A 16454-nucleotide genomic window follows, 5' to 3' on the forward strand; every position below is an offset into this window, starting at 1 on the left:
GCTTCAATTTCAAGCATCATCTGGAGGAAACCAGGCACCGTTCATCACCTGTGCAATAAAATCCCAACAATGAAGCATGGTGGTGGTAGCTTGCTGTGGGGGTGTTTTTCAGGGGCAGGGACTGGGAGACTGATCAGGGTTGAAGGAAAGTTGAATGCAGCAAAATACAGAGATATCCTTAATGAAAACCTGGTCCAGAGCACTCAGGAACTCCGACTCGGCCGAAGGTTCACCTTCCAACAGGACAGTGACCCTAAGCACAACGCAAGAGTGGCTTAGGGACAACTCTGTGAATGTCCTTGAGTTGCCCAGACAGAGCCCGGACTTGAACCCAATTGAACATCTCTGGAGGGACCTGAAAATGGCTGTCCACTGACAGTCCCCACCCAACCTGAAAGAGCTTGAGAGGATCTGCAGAGAAGAATGGCAGAAAATCCCCAAATCAGATGTGCAAAGCTTGTCGCATCATACCCAAAAAGACTTGAGGCTGTAATCGCTGCCAAAGGTGCTTTAACTAAGTACTGAGTCTACAAGGGTCTGAATACTTGTCAATGTGATATTTCAGTTTTTTCTTTTTTTCAAAAATCTGTTTTTTGTTTTGTCATTATGGGGTATGGAGTGTAGATTGAAGTGAGAAAAAGCATACGGCTGCAGATTAAGGGGTCTGAATGCACTGTATCTTATAGCCTACTCTTAAAGTGTGTCATATTGTCTCATTTGTGTCTAATTTTTTTCTAAGGTATTTTAGGAGACACATCTGAAACAAAGTTGATACTTGAATAGAACATAACGGAGAGCTTCATAAGTCTCATGAGATCTGAAAGAGTCAAAATAAATGATCTGTCAGCAAATAACATTTTCCTCTAGGTTCTTTTGTCATAAAGACAGAAAAGAAAGGGAAAGATAGTGTTCACCATAAGATGCATCTCTTTTAGCCAATTTATTTGGCTTATTCATGTGCATACATGTATATTATATATGCATGTATCATATACATGCTTTTAAATTACATCCTCAGTTGTTGATGAAAGAAACTGAAATGTTTTGCTTGCCATCTTGTTATGAAGTTGTTAAATGTCTGTGCTCAATGCAGTGTCAGAGATTTTGGTTGTCTCAACCCCAGCCGGCTCTCCCTGTATTTCCAGGTTCCAGACTCTTAAAGAAACTCTATAGACAAGCGCTGCTTTTCATAATTTAACCATAAACTCATTTGCTTGAATTCACTTGTTAACCACCACTTTTTTTGAGGTCAGTTTTTTAATGAGATCATTATTTTGTTAGAACTTTCAAACTAGTTTTTAATTTATTAGAAAAAAAAGTAATTTGAGGCTTTTACACTGTACAAGCTAATTAGTTGAACTTAAAAAATTAAGTAACATTAACTAGTTACATGTAAACTTAACTCATCTGTGATTAAAGTATCATTGTTTTTATGTAATTATTTAAATTGAGTTATTGCACTTATACAGTATAAGGGAAATTATGACTGGAACTCGATTAGCCATATGTTACATTTGATTCTCCTCAGTACTTCTTAGTTCAAATAGATCTACACTTTTGTAAAGTACATTGAGTAAAGAAGAATGGCTTAAATTTAACAGGCTCCAAGTTCACCAGAGGTAACACTAATCACACTAATGGTGACTTCACACAAATCACAACTATCAACCAGCTACAACAAAACAACAACAATAGTCATAAGAATTAAAGCTAAATACTTTTTTTTAAAACAATTTCTCCATATGTTCCCTTGTTTTGACCAAACATGCATAATTTATTTAAGCTCAAGTGTTTATGGGTTTTCCACACAGCCAAAATGAGTTAGTAATACTCAAAGCCAAAGTATATAGAACCTATATATTTGAGTTATGATTCCAAAATGTGACATTTCAAGTACTGTACTGTTTAATTAGGACCACTTAAATGTTTTTATTAATGACTACTTTAGGGTTTAGAGAGTAATGGTAACTTAATTACAATTAGTAAGAATAGTAAACAACTATTCTTAAGTTGAGTAAAACATATATATATATATATATATATATATATATAAATAATTCTTTTTTTTCTTCACAATTTGAGATAACTATTAGTATTTACAGTGTACAGGACTTTTTCCATTTCTAAATAATCAAATCAGCAAAGATTGTATTGGCCCTTGTTTTGATTTGCTCTTGATCTTTCTTTAAATTGATTGGTTGTAATTTTGTATACTCTTATACTGCAAAAAATAACTTTCTAAATTTGTATTTTTGTCTTGTTTTTCAGGAAAAATATCCAAATATTCTTAGAACAAGATATATGTACTTGACAAGCAAAGTGGCATAAGATAGTTTGTCTTGTTTTCAGAGAAATCTGACAACATTTAGTAAACTTTATGCTTACAACAAGAAAAAAAAAGTAACTTTTTTCTTTGAATTAAGTTTATTTTTCTTACCCCATTGGCAAATAGTTTTTTCTTCTTTTAAGCATAAACCTCACTAAATTGAGATTTTTCTGAAAATAAGACAAACTATCTTATGCCATTGTGCTTGTCAAGTACATATATCTTGTTTTAAGTATGTTTAGATATTTTTATTAGAAAACAAGACAAAAATACTAATTGATAAATACAAATTTTTTGGCAGTGGAGATTCTTAAAGAGACATGAACAAAATGGAAATAATAAGGATGGGCGGTAACAATTCTCTATTGTTTTTACTAGCAAAATGATACACACCTATTGAGAAGAAAAGCTAGTTGTGATCATTGTATATTTCTTAAACATAACTTGTTTGTTGCGTTTGCAAGTGTGTGTCCATAGTTTTGTTCACTCTGTGATATTTTCTCTATGAATGTTTTTGAAGGGCAGTGAGAGTTGATGTTAAATACAAGTACAGTATGTTTGGAATACTTTTGTGGGAAAGAGAGAAAACTATAGATTGGACACAGATTGTCCGAGGGGTGGAGCAGTGGAAGCCAGTGTGTGTTGTGTATGTGTTGCCGTTTGCAGCTGGACCCTGTCCTCAATCAGCAGGAAATGGGGTAGGCTTTAGCAGGCCGGACAGGAAACGCTTGCACAACTGACATCCTGTTGATCCATGATGGTCAGTCAGATAGAAATACAGGACATAGCTTTTTACAGTGAAAAGGTGTATGTTGAGCACATTTGCACATTTTAAAGGGGAATTTGTACAGAGATAGAACTTCGCTTTTTTTATAGACAGGAAAGTAAGAGGAAGTATAAAAAAAATAAAAAAATAAAAATAAAAATAAATGTGAAAGTCACAAAATCAAAAGAGTTAAAAGAGTTCATTTAATTTTCTGTCTTTATGTATGTATGCCTTTATATCTTTCCATCTTTCTCTTTCTTTCTCCCCAGGAAGATGGTGTATATGGAAAGCTGATCTAAGGATCTGGTGAGACGCAATCTAATAATGGCGTCCTCCCATTGACTTGCACTCCAGCAATTCATTCATTACATCTACATCACTTCAATTTTACAATACTGTGGCAAACATAGCAGTAAACTTTTTCAACATGTATACACTGATGTCATGACACCTAAGCCACACTGTGTGAATTCACATGTATGAATGTCATTGTGTTAGTTAGTAACAATAGATATACTGTTCAGAGACATTATACTATTAAGACAAGGTGTATTTAGAAATTTTCATGTTGTTAAACTTCGTGGAACATGTAGTAAATGTGATGACCTACTCCTGTCACTACTCTGCTAGATCAAGTGTGTGAACTTGCAGGCAGCTTACACTAAAAATGACTAGTCGGTTAAACATAACTAGAAAAATAGCAAAGAAAAGTAAGGTTAGTTTTAAGAAAAGGTCTCGCATTATTTGTTTGCAGATGCCACTTGGTTTAAATTTTTATTTGGTTTGTTATCTAATGCAATGACATTTATATACTTTTAACTGTGGCTTAAGTGTCCAAACACTCTTTGGAGCCACTGTATTAGAAAACATTACTCAACATGAACACGCCATGTTAAAGGGATAGTTCACCCAAAAATGGAAATTCTCTGATAATTTACTCACCATCATGCCATCTGAGATGTGTATGACTTTCTTTCTTGTGCAAAACACTTTTGAAGATTTGTAGAAAAAGATCCAGGCTCAGCAGGTCCTTAGAATGTGAGAGGAAGGTGATTAGAAATGTTTAGGTCCAAAAAGCACAGATAGTCAGCATAAAAGTAATCCATCCTGTCTCCAGTGGTGACATTAATGTCTTCTAAAGTGAATCAATCACTTTGTGTGTGAAAAAACTATATTTAAGCACTTTTTAACTATAAAAGATTGCTTCCAGTCAGGCGTTGACGAATGGCCGACTTTACCCGAGTGCTCCTGTGACGCAAGCATGTTGGCACGTTCCTTCGACTCACTGGTTGTGCGTCTGTCAAGCATCAGTTCATGTGCCATCACACATCAGTTCATGTGCCATCACACTTAAGTCACGGGAGCACTCGAGTAAATTCGGCCATTCATCAACGCCTGAAGGGAAGCAATCTTTTGTAGTGCTTAAATTTTGTTCTTTTTCACACACAAAGTGATCAGTTTGCTTCAGAAGACATTAATGTCACCACTGGAGACAGGATGGATTACTTTTATGCTGACTATCTGTGCTTTTTGGACCTAAACATTTCTAATCACCTTCCTTTCACATTCTAAGACATGCTGAGCCTGGATCTTTTTCTACAAATCTTCAAAAGTGTTTTGCACAAGAAAGTCATACACATCTCAGATGGCATGAGGGTGAGTAAATTATCAGAGAATTTTCATTTTTGGGTGAACTATCCCTTTAAGGCATACCAAGAACAACTTCATGTCAAATATGTCACATATTGTTTGATTTTGAGTCAGGGTGCAGTGTCACACATCAGCTTAAAGGGATAGTTCACCCAAAATAGAAAATTCTGTCATAATTTTCTCACCCTCATGTCATTCCAAAGAAAAATGCTGTTGTATTTTTTTTCTTCTATGGAACACAAAAGCCGATTTTATTTATTTTTATTTATTTACTTTTTTATGTTGTGTAGCTCCTGCAATAGAACAGCTACGGGCTATGGTGCTTTTTTGTTTGTACTTTTTGCAGCTGGACAGCCCCTGGTCACAATAAAACACAACAATCTGGTCCTGGAAGTAGAAATCACATTCATTTTCTCCATAGTAGAATAGATTTTTAATGATTATTTATAAACCTTTAAAAACAGATCTACCGTGAGTTCCGATGCAGTTAATCAATGGCTTGTGCTTCTGTTGAAGCCATCAGTCCGGGTTATTTAATATTTATTTTAAAAAAATGAATTCCTGCTAAAATTCTTTTAGTCATAGTTTTAGTCTTTTGATGAAAATGTCCTTTAAAATTAGTCAATATTTCGTCATGTGATATTCATTAATTTTAGTTAATTTTACTCTGACTAAAATGGCATATAATTTTAGTCAACAAAAATAATTTCTTTTAGTTGATGATAATGTGCATAATGACAAAATGTGTCAAACTGTAACAGACAAAACTTAAATTAAATATTCAAACATTTAGGGGAAAAAAGCATTTTCTTAATTTAAACATGTATCAGACATATAACAGAGGTTACATACAAAATATTGTACAACTGAGCTCCTTAAATACAGTATTAGCATATAATGAATATATTGTATTAGGTACTCTTTAGAAGTTAGCCTATTCTATTCTTAATATTCTACAGACATTACAGCTTCATTATCTGTTACATCATAATTTTCTGTTGGCTAAAGCTGCTTTGAAACAACGTATGATGTGAAAAGCGCTATACAAATACAAATTAAACGTATTAATTTCCCGTGTTTAGTCAGTTTAGGATATTGTATTGCATATAGTGTATTTATTAGGGAAACAGTGAATTCACAACGCTAGTTACGCAACGCAAGTAACGCATATTTTGACAACCGCGTAACTTAGTTCAAGTTCACCTGTTCATTTGCTTCATCTTCTGTGCAAATGTAAGTTGTAATATTACATGTATGTTGTGAATATAATGATTAATTTCATGTATATATAGGATGCGTTTGAGTGAGGTAATTAACCTGTTTAAAGCTGTTTATTTTGCCGGTGTTTAGAGCATTCAACTCATGCAGCTCAATGAGGGAAATCCCCAAAATACAGGATTATTATATTCGATGAATCCATATAAAATATCTTCTTTTATAAACAGATGTTTCTTTAAATATTTCTTCTTCTGTTTATGTCTTGCACTGTTAATATCTTGCAGTATTAATTTTTCTCGGCATATTTTCGTCAGCATTATGATTTAAAGGAATAGTTCACCCAAAAAGGAATATTCTATCATCATTTACTCACCCTCATGCCATCCCAGATGTGTATGACTTTCTTTCTTCTGCTGAAGATTTTTAGAAGAATATTTCAGCTCTGTAAGTCCATACAATGCAAGTGAATGGTGACCAAAACTTGGAAGCTCCAAAAGCACATAAAGGCAACATAAAAGTAATCCATAAGACTCCAGTGGTTAATCCATTTCTTCAGAAGCGATATGAAAGGTGTTAGTGAGAAACAGATCAGTATTTAAGTCTTTTTTTACTATCAATCTCCATTTTCACTTTCACATTCTTCTTTTGTTTTTGACATTCACATTCCTTGTGCATATGCTGGGCAGGAAGGAGAATTTATATATTACATATAATTTATAGAGGAGCTACAGAGCTGATATATTCTTCTAAAAATCTTCTTTGTGTTCAGCAGAAGAAAGAAAGTCATACACATCTGAGTTGGCATGAGGGTGAGTAAATGATGAGAGAATTTCATTTGTGGGTGAACGTTCCCTTTAATAAAATTATATAATTATCATCATGACGAGTCTTTTTCGTCTCATATTCGTTAGCGTTTTCTTTGGTGATTTCGTTGACGAGATTAACACTGTTTAAAGAACTACAATAAACATGATCCTGAAAGAAAATGTTCCACTTATTAGAGAATTGTGGCAAACAAAGTGCACCAAACAAGCTCTGCAGTGACCACCCACTGCTATGACGTCTGTGAATAATGCAACTGTAATGTATACAGTATTTGCATTTATCTGAATATTTTTTAATAAAATTACAATATATTGATTCTATACTTGAATAGTTTTATATTTTTCCATTATTTTTAATCCGATTATATAATTTGTAATGCTTCATGGGATTGCAGTTCATTACATAATTACAGACGTTAAGTACACAATCTTTTACCTTTGTCTTTTTTTCTTATTTTCAAATGCTTTTATGCTTCAAATAAAAATGTGTAATGGTGCGATTCACCTCAGAGCTGGTTGGTTTGGTTTATGGTTTATAACTTTTATGAAGGATTTGATGAAGTCCCTATGGAAAACATGAATGGGAAAAATACTTTGGGAACCAAGACGGCTGAAAATAGGCAGGCACTGTTGTGCTTAATGAACTGTCATTTAATGGCAAGAACTGCATGACGATCTTCAAAAAAACAAAAAAAAAATAACAGCATACAGTTTTGGAACAACATGAGGGTGAACTATTCCTTTAAACATATACCACATTTTCTGTATATAATAACTGCAAAGTCAATTCAGAATTGCAAGATTTTTAAATGTTTCTGTGTACCTGAATTTTACCTAATTACTTTCCTCTTCTCTCATTTCTATGGGAAGAAACTCTGTTTCCAGGCTGATGAGCTGTGCTCTTTGAAAATATTAAATATTATGGGCTGTGCTTGCTGTAAGCAGAAGAAGGCCAGTAAAGATTTTGCAGTGTCAAATGCCAACTCATGTGACACAGGCAATGGGACCCTGGCTTTAGAAAGCACCCGTTACATTGCGGACCCCACTATTAACTCAGGGCCAGGGCTGATACCAAACTTCAATGATTTTCAGAACCAAATCTCCCCTGGCTTCTCATCCAACCTTAACCATTCCCGCCCAGTCGGACTCACAGGTTTGTAAAAAAAGAAAAAGAAAAAAAAGTGTCTTGAGGTGTGATTTTCAGAATGCATTTCATACTGACGCACCTTGCTGATAACTGTTCCTTCCCTTACAGAAACTAAATGTGTTTGTGTGTGTGTGTAGTAGGTGGGGTAACACTCTTTATAGCACTCTATGACTATGATGCTCGTACAGAGGATGACCTGAGTTTCCAGAAAGCAGAGAAGTTCCATATTATCAACAATACGTGAGTGTAAAGCAGGAGGAATAGAGTAAGATGTACATGGTTTCATTTTAACCCACATACCACAAACAATGAAAATGACAGCACTATCTTCTTTTTTTGCCTATTTCTCTGTTCCTCTCTGTCTGTTGTTTTCTTTGTCCCTTTCTCTTTTTTTCATTTTGTTTCACCTTGTCCACCTGTCTGTCCAACTTTCTCCTCACTTTCTGTCTCCTGCCCCTCCACAGCGAGGGTGACTGGTGGGAGGCCCGGTCTCTGGACACAGGGAAGTCTGGGTACATTCCCAGTAACTATGTGGCCCCTGTGGACTCTATACAAGCTGAAGAGTGAGTTATACATGAATATACCATTTAATTGATTTTACAATAGAGCGCAACAGTCTGGTTCCGGAAGTGAAAATCCTGTCCATTTTTTTCCATAGATTAATTGATTTTCAACAATTACTTATGAACCTTTAAAGACAGACCTACCCTGAGCTCCGAGGTTGCTCATCGATAGTATATGCATCCATTGAATCCATTAGTCTGCATTATTTCCAGCTCATTGTTTAAAAATCGTGTTTGATAGCAGAATTCTTGGTGAACAACTACTTTACCCATGGTCCAGCAGAGAAAGATCCACCAATCAGAGAACCGCGGCCAAAAAAGTCCAGCAGCAACCGCCAGCTTCCATTACGCACTGGGAATGACGCAATTGAGTCAGTTTCCCTACACCCTCAAACTACATATATATTTGTACATATCGGAGTATTTTGCAGTAAACATAAAATATGTTGTTTCTATATTTATAATCAACAACCTAAAATATATATACACTACCGGTCAAAACATTTGAAACACTTGACTGAAATGTTTCTCATGATCTTAAAAATATTTTGATCTGAATGTGTATGCTTAAATGTTTGAAATTAATTTTGTAGACAAAAATATAATTGTGCCACCATATTAATTAATTTCATTATAAAACTAAAATTTAATGAAAAAAAAAAAGGTTTTAAATGGATGACTTGGACCAAATAATAAAGAAAAGCAGCCAATAAGTGCCCAACATAGATGGGAACTCCTTCAATACTGTTTAAAAAGCATCCCAGGGTGATACCTCAAGAAGTTGGTTGAGAAAATGCCAAGAGTAAATTTCTGCAAATTCTAGGCAAAGGGTGACTACTTTGAAGATGCTAAAATATAACACAGTTTTGATTTATTTTGGATTTTGTTTAGTCACAACATAATTCCCATAGTTCCATTTATGTTATTCCATAGTTTTGATGACTTTACTATTATTCTAAAATGTGAAAAAAATTATAATAAAGAATGAGTAAGTGTTTCAAAACCTTTGACTGGTAGTGTGTATATTTATATATATTTATATTGTGTTTTATCCGATTACATAATTCAATACATAGGATTGTTGTTTGTGTCCGTGTGAAAGACAGTAAATCAAAGCTTCAAATCAAAGTTTGTATTGTGATTTACCTCGGAGCTGGTTGGTTTGGTTCATGGCTTACAACTCTTTTATAAAGTATTTTATGAAAAGCCTATGGAAAAGGTTAATGGGAAAAATACTTCCAGAATCCTGATGGCTGAAAAAATGGGTGGACACTGTTGCCCACTGTGGCTGATTTTACAATACATCTTGAGTGTGTGTGTGTATTTGTGCATGTAGGTGGTATTTTGGGAAGTTGGGTCGGAAGGATGCAGAGCGACAGTTGTTAGCCCACAACAATCCTAGAGGAACATTCTTAATACGAGAGAGTGAGACAACGAAAGGTAAAGGCTTTTAAAATTAATTGATCAATTTATGAGTATTTTCATTCATGATGGTGTGGTGTAGAGGTTCAAACTAACATACAGTTAGTGCAAATAAAGACATCTAGCATGCGTCAGCTTACTTAGTGACATTACAAAGAAAGGAAACATACAAGGAAAACTGGAACAATCTGATTATGTCCTAATGGTTAATTGGTGTGCCATACAGTGAAGAAGCCCAGCACCACAGAGGTAGAAACAAGACTACAGTACAAGATTTTTATAAAGCATGAACAGTTTAGTGCAGTTTGAAGAAGGAGATTCATTCATTCCTATGGATTGCTTTTTAAAGGGATATTTCACTCAAAAATGAAAATTCTCTCATTTACTCACCCTCATGCCGTCCCAGATGTGTATGAGTTTCTTTCTTCTGCAGAACACAATTTATGATTTTTAGAAGGATATCTCTGCTCTGTTGGTCCTTTCAATGCGAGTAAATTGTGATCAGGATTTTGAAGGTACAAAAATCACATAAAGGCAGCATAAAAGTAATCCATAAGAGTAATCCAGTGGTTAAATCCATATCTTCAGAAGTGATATGATAAGTGTGGGTGAAAAAAGTCCTTTTTTTTACTATAAATTTCCACTTTTACATTCTTCTTTTGTTTGTGGCAATTTGCACTCTTCGTGCATATCGCCACTTACTGGGTAGGGAGGAGAATTTATGGTAAAAAAGGACTTAAATATTGATCTGTTTCTCACCCACACCTATCATGGAGTCTTAATTGATTAATTTTATGCTGCCGTTGTGATTTTTGAAGCTTGAAAGATCTGATCACCATTCACTTGCATTGTATGGACCAACAGAGCTGAAATATTCTTCTAAAAATCTTCTTTGTGTTCTGCAGAAGAAAGAAAGTCATACACATCTGGGATGGCACGAGGGTGAGTAAATTATGAGAGAATTTTCATTTTTGGGTGAACTATCCCTTTAAACATTGAGAAGTAAAAGAAATTAAAACCAAACATGTCAATTGTTGCAATTTCAAGCAAGTTAATGTCCCAGTATAAATATTCAAAATTTGAAGTCACCAACTAATTAAAAAACAGAAGGGTTGTCATTCAAGTATTTTTCTGTCAATCCCCGATTTAGGAGCATACTCTCTGTCCATTAGAGACTGGGATGAGACGAAGGGCGATCATGTCAAGCACTATAAGATTAGAAAGCTGGATAATGGCGGATATTACATCACAACAAGGACACAGTTTGACTCAGTCCAGCAGCTGGTGGAGCATTACACAGGTCAGTGAGACACAATGTACAATTCACACAAATCTTTAGAATGCTGTGACACCAACACACATGAAATCATATTCAGGACTAAACAGGAAAGATTTATTTCTTCTGGCTGGTTGGGCAGGTAGTTAATATTTGTACTTTCCCTGCCAATATTTTACTGGCTCCACCACAAATCATGAATTAGATTTTTATATATACACTCTCTGAGCACTTTCGGTGAGTGTATCAGCCAATCATGTGGCAGCAGTGCAATGCATAAAATCATTCAGATACGGGTCAGGAGCTTCAGTTATTGTTCACATCAACCTTCAGAATGGGGAAAAAATTATCTCAGTGATTTCGACCGTGGCATGATTGTTGGTGCCAGACGGCTGGTTTGAGTATTTCAGTAACTGCTGATCTCATGGGATTTTTCCGCACAACAGTTTCTAGAGTTTTCTCAAAATGGTGCCAAAAACAAAAAACATCCAGTAAGCAGCAGTACTGCAGAAGGAAACGCCTGGTTGATCAGAGAGGTCAACGGAGAATGGCCAGTCTGGTTCGTAACTCTGATAACCACTCTGTATAATTGTACTGAGCAGAACAGCATCTCAGAATTCACAATATGTTGAACCTTGAGGCGGATGGACTACAACAGCAGAAGACCACATCGGGCACTTTATAAGGACCATAGTGTTTCTAATAAAGTGCTTAGTGAGTGTATATTCAGCAATGTATTTTTATATACACTAGACAAAACAAATTCATTTAATGTTACATTTTCTTTGCAAAATTATTACAAGGTTTTGAATTTGCAGTAGACCTTATTCACAGTTGCGCCATCTTTGATTTTTGACAGGAATGACAACGAGGCTGTGAGGGATAGACATACAGTCTCTTCAGCTGGTTGTACAGTTGTTTCAAGTGTTTTTGGATTGTTCCGCTGACAAAACTTTGAAAAATATCTTTCTGAGAAATTTCAGTAGACAAAAAACTCCAGATTTCCAAATATGATTACCCCAGAATTGACCATCATTTTTTGACGTGGTTCATACTTCATAGTTGTCAGGAGGTCAGTTAATCTGGCCATCTTCATTTTTTTTTCTTTCTCTTATTTCCTCTTTTGTCGCTGCAGTTATTGCTCTCTGCTTCAACCAAGTGCATCGTTTGTGTTAGTGATCCTCCTACTCAACCTGTCATTCTGGTGCAATCAGCCTTCCTGTTTCATTATGTTACAAATGAACAGTCTCTCTCACTCACCCACACACATGTACACTTTCATGCATATACAGTCAAGATCAGAGAATTTGGATGCCTTGTTTTATTAAAGTAAATTAACGTAAACATGAAAATGTGTAAACAATCTTTACCTTTCACTTATTTTGGATAGATAGAGAGGTTCTCTAACTGGTAACTGGTTTTGCTTCAGGACCCAAATTTTACATCAAGTAACAAATGCAAAAAGTAAACAGAAATATCATTATAATCAAACATTTAAATATATTAAAATGACCACGAACTGCATTGGCCAAATATGCATATACCTCAGTTATTAAAATTACATGACACAATTTAGGAGATTAACAACAGCAAAAGTGTGATTAACAAGCCTAACACCTGGAACAAACATGTGGCTAAATTTTGCATTTCTTTTATTAGTCATAATACCAAAGAACAATTGAACTTGTGCAAAAATAGTGTAGAGTTTGATTTGATGCACAGCCTTCAACAACAAAAGATATGGGAAGTGTTTTCTCTTCCCTTTTAAAGTTTGATAAAGCTATTTATTTTGCTATCCTAATTGTGCACATTAAAACAGTCCTGAGAACCACTGCTTTAGCATAACTCATCAGGATAACACATAGGATTCAAAACTAAAGTAAGCAGCCACCACAGACTGTAGTCACCACTGAAAACAGCTCTATCACCCTCTGTTGGGAGTACATGTATTATTCTAGTTTTTCATGCATACTGTATGTGTGTATGTGCATATGTGTATATGTGGTCATGTGTTAGCATGTGCGTGTGGGCAACATTTTTCTGTTATTGTATATGTATGTTTGATATTGTTTTATGGTTGTGTCATCTTTGCCTTTCTGTCTCTACTTGTTTATATCCATTTCAAACTCTGTTCTTCAGAGCGTGCAGCAGGACTGTGCTGCCGTTTGATTGGCAGCTGTAGGCGGGGCATGCCTAAGTTGGCTGACCTGTCAGTGAAGACTAAGGATGTTTGGGAGATTCCCAGGGAGTCACTGCAGCTTATTAAGAAACTGGGCAATGGGCAGTTTGGTGAAGTGTGGATGGGTAGGAACCACAAAAAGCGTGGGAACATGGGAACAGGAGGAAGGGAACAGAGCTTGCACACCTTGTTCATCCGGCCTCTGTTACAGTGCCTTGCAAAAAATATTCAGTTCCTCAACCATTTAACTCATTACGAGGCAATTGTATAATTGTTAGGGGAAATGTTGTTTAACAATGTAAATGTTGAGCACCTGCAACATAGTACTGAAATACTTATTCCAATAACAAGGAATGTTATGGGTTCAAGACAAGTTAAGATCAAACAACAGCATTTGTAGCAAATGTTGATTAGCATAGAAAATTATTTCGATTCGTCCCTCGTTTATTAAAAAAAAAGCAACAATCATAGTTACAGTGAAGAACTAACAATGGAAGTGAATGAGGCCAGTTCTAAAATGCTAAAATGCACACTGTTTCAAAGTATAGCCACAAGATGTAAACATACATGTTAACATGTTTTTAATGCGATAAAATCTTTTTACTACATGATTTAAGTGTGATAAAATTGCTTGCAGGGTCTTGCAGCGTTGGCAACAAAGTTCTAATATTGGATATATCTTTTCTCTGATGAGGTTAATGTGATTTTATCACTCTAAAATCATGTTAACATGTATAATGTTTACGACTTGTGGCTATACTTTTAAAACAGTGTGTATTTTAGCATTTATAATTTGGCCCCATTCACTTCCATTGTAAGTGCCTGGCTGTAACTGCAAATGTTTTGAAATTATTTTGTTGTGGAAATCAGTATTATGCCACAAATGCTGTTGATTAAGCTTAACTTGTATTGAATTGGGAACATTTCTTTAAAAATGTTACATTAAAATAATTAATAGTTTCATATAGAAGCAACAATATCAAACAGACCAAAATTTCAGTGAGGGATTGGTAATTTACTGTGAAAGTGAAAGGTGTTGTTCATAGCTAAATGCATGAATGGAGGATGTTTATAAGGCTGTGATGTTTTTGTTCACTTCCTCTGGTCCTCCTAACATTGCATGCCATTTCACTCCATCTCCATCCCCCTTCTCTCTCTCTCTCTCTCTCTCTCTCTCTCTCTCTCTCTCTCTCTCACTTACCACTCTTAACAGGTAGTAATGATGGTTTATGTTGCTACTTGACTAAAGCCTGTCCAAATGCCACACCCCAAACATTGGGTTTAGGGCGGGATGCCTGGGAGATCGCCCGTGAAATGCTGCAGCTCAACAGGAAGTTGGGACAGGGTTGTTTTGGCGACGTCTGGATGGGTGAGAGGGATACAACACCCACTGTCCTCTAGAGCTGATGTCCATATCAGCATTCGCTAATGCCAGTGCTACAGCCAGTGTTCCCAGAGAACACACCTGCCTTTTCCAGCATGTCTTTTCATGCACACTATATCAGTACATTAATTTAAGTACACACTTCTTAATGCTATTTTTCTGTTTTTTGGATTATTTTGCCAATGCACCAAGTCTTAATGAAAAGCTGACTTGGAAAGGGGTCCTTTTTGTTGGCCACTCATAGTGCTGATCACCAAAATTCATATAGCACAAGTGCTGTGTTCAACCCTGCTTTGCCAAGCATCAGTCTGCCTTCTAAACTGTCTGAACTGGCAGCTTAACTGGCAGCTTATCCAAGCCAGCAAAACCCCAATAGCATTTTAGGGCTGTAGTAATGTTAATTGTGACATTAAAAATGCAATAGCGCATTTCCCAAACATTGCAGAATTTTCCAAAAAAGTTCAGCTCTTGGTCCGGAGCCGAGTGTTCTTTCTGTTACGTGTTATGTCGTCTGCAGTAATCCCAGCTTCCTGTTGCTTTGGTTTGTGGCCAGAATCCCAGGTGCCTCTTTATCTGTCTCCCCATACCCCATTCATCTCCCACACTATTAATCACTTTATGTCCAGCCAGTTCTTCCGATTCTTTCTGACATAATTTCTATGTGTAGGCATGTGGAATGGCACAACTAAAGTTGCTGTAAAGACCTTGAAGCCAGGCACCATGTCTCCGGAGGCCTTCCTGGATGAGGCTCAGATCATGAAGAGGCTCCGTCATGATAAACTGGTACAGTTGTATGCTGTGGTATCTGAGGAGCCCATCTATATCATCACTGAGTTCATGAGTCAAGGTACAGACAATTAAACACACACGAACATGGTCTCTGAAAGAACACATAGTCAAAAATTAAGTTGTTCTTTACAAGTGTTTCCCAATCCGGTACTGAAATACTCCCAACACTGCACATTTTGGGTGTCTCTTTTATTTGACACACCCAATTTATGTCATGAGATAAATAATGTGTGTTATTACAGAGACATCAATAATGTGTACATTGGATTATGATTGGGAAACATTTTTCCGTACAATAACTTCTTTTCCTCTATGCCTCTGCTATTTAGGAAGCTTATTGGACTTTCTAAAAGATGGAGAAGGCAGGAATTTGAAGTTGCCTCAACTTGTGGACATGGCAGCACAGGTAAATCTTCTTAGTCGAGTGGTATTTAGCAAATAATTGTAATCAAAAGCAATTTACACTTTACTAATAGCAAACAGCCTGGGATTAAGTGGTAGCAGAGCATGACTGAGAATCCTTGGCCTGGTTGCAAGAAACCTCTTAAAGGGATAGTTCACCCAAAAATGAAAATTCTCTTATCATTTACTCACCCTCAAGCCATCTCAGATGTGTACGACTTTCTTTCTTCTGCAGAAGATTTTTAGAATATCTCAGCTTTGTTGGTCCATACAATGCAAGTGAATGGTGACCAGACCTTTCAAGCTCCAAAAAGCACATAAAGGCAGCATAAAAGTAATCCATAAGACCCCAGTGGTTTAATCAATGTCTTCAGAAGCAATACGATAGGTGTGGGTGAGAAACAGATCAATATTTGTAATTTTTTGTTAGACATTCTTCTCCCTGCCCAGCAAGAGGCCATATGCAGAGAAGAAATAAATGTAAATCACCATGGAAACACTTCTAGTA

General features: G+C 35.9%; 1 protein-coding gene across 7 annotated transcripts in view; it reads left to right on the forward strand.

Annotated features, from left to right (window-relative positions):
* Nucleotides 1-16454, forward strand: part of yrk (Yes-related kinase) — a 28527-nt gene that overhangs the window by 7281 nt on the left and 4792 nt on the right. For 2 of the 7 annotated variants that reach the window (XM_051671416.1, XM_051671419.1), the window contains exons 2-10: nucleotides 3362-3398; nucleotides 7655-7937; nucleotides 8069-8171; nucleotides 8396-8494; nucleotides 9831-9934; nucleotides 11067-11216; nucleotides 13332-13496; nucleotides 15423-15602; nucleotides 15874-15950. In XM_051671416.1, the coding sequence (XP_051527376.1) occupies nucleotides 7706-7937; nucleotides 8069-8171; nucleotides 8396-8494; nucleotides 9831-9934; nucleotides 11067-11216; nucleotides 13332-13496; nucleotides 15423-15602; nucleotides 15874-15950 (1110 nt within the window). In that variant the 5' untranslated portion in view covers nucleotides 3362-3398; nucleotides 7655-7705. Of the gene's footprint in view, nucleotides 1-3361; nucleotides 3399-7654; nucleotides 7938-8039; nucleotides 8172-8395; nucleotides 8495-9830; nucleotides 9935-11066; nucleotides 11217-13331; nucleotides 13497-14584; nucleotides 14741-15422; nucleotides 15603-15873; nucleotides 15951-16454 lie in introns of those variants that run through there. The other 5 variants (XM_051671418.1, XM_051671420.1, XM_051671421.1 and 2 more) reach the window with 5 other exon arrangements.

This window comes from Myxocyprinus asiaticus, chromosome 34, assembly GCF_019703515.2.
Source record: "Myxocyprinus asiaticus isolate MX2 ecotype Aquarium Trade chromosome 34, UBuf_Myxa_2, whole genome shotgun sequence".
NCBI lineage: Eukaryota > Metazoa > Chordata > Actinopteri > Cypriniformes > Catostomidae > Myxocyprinus > Myxocyprinus asiaticus.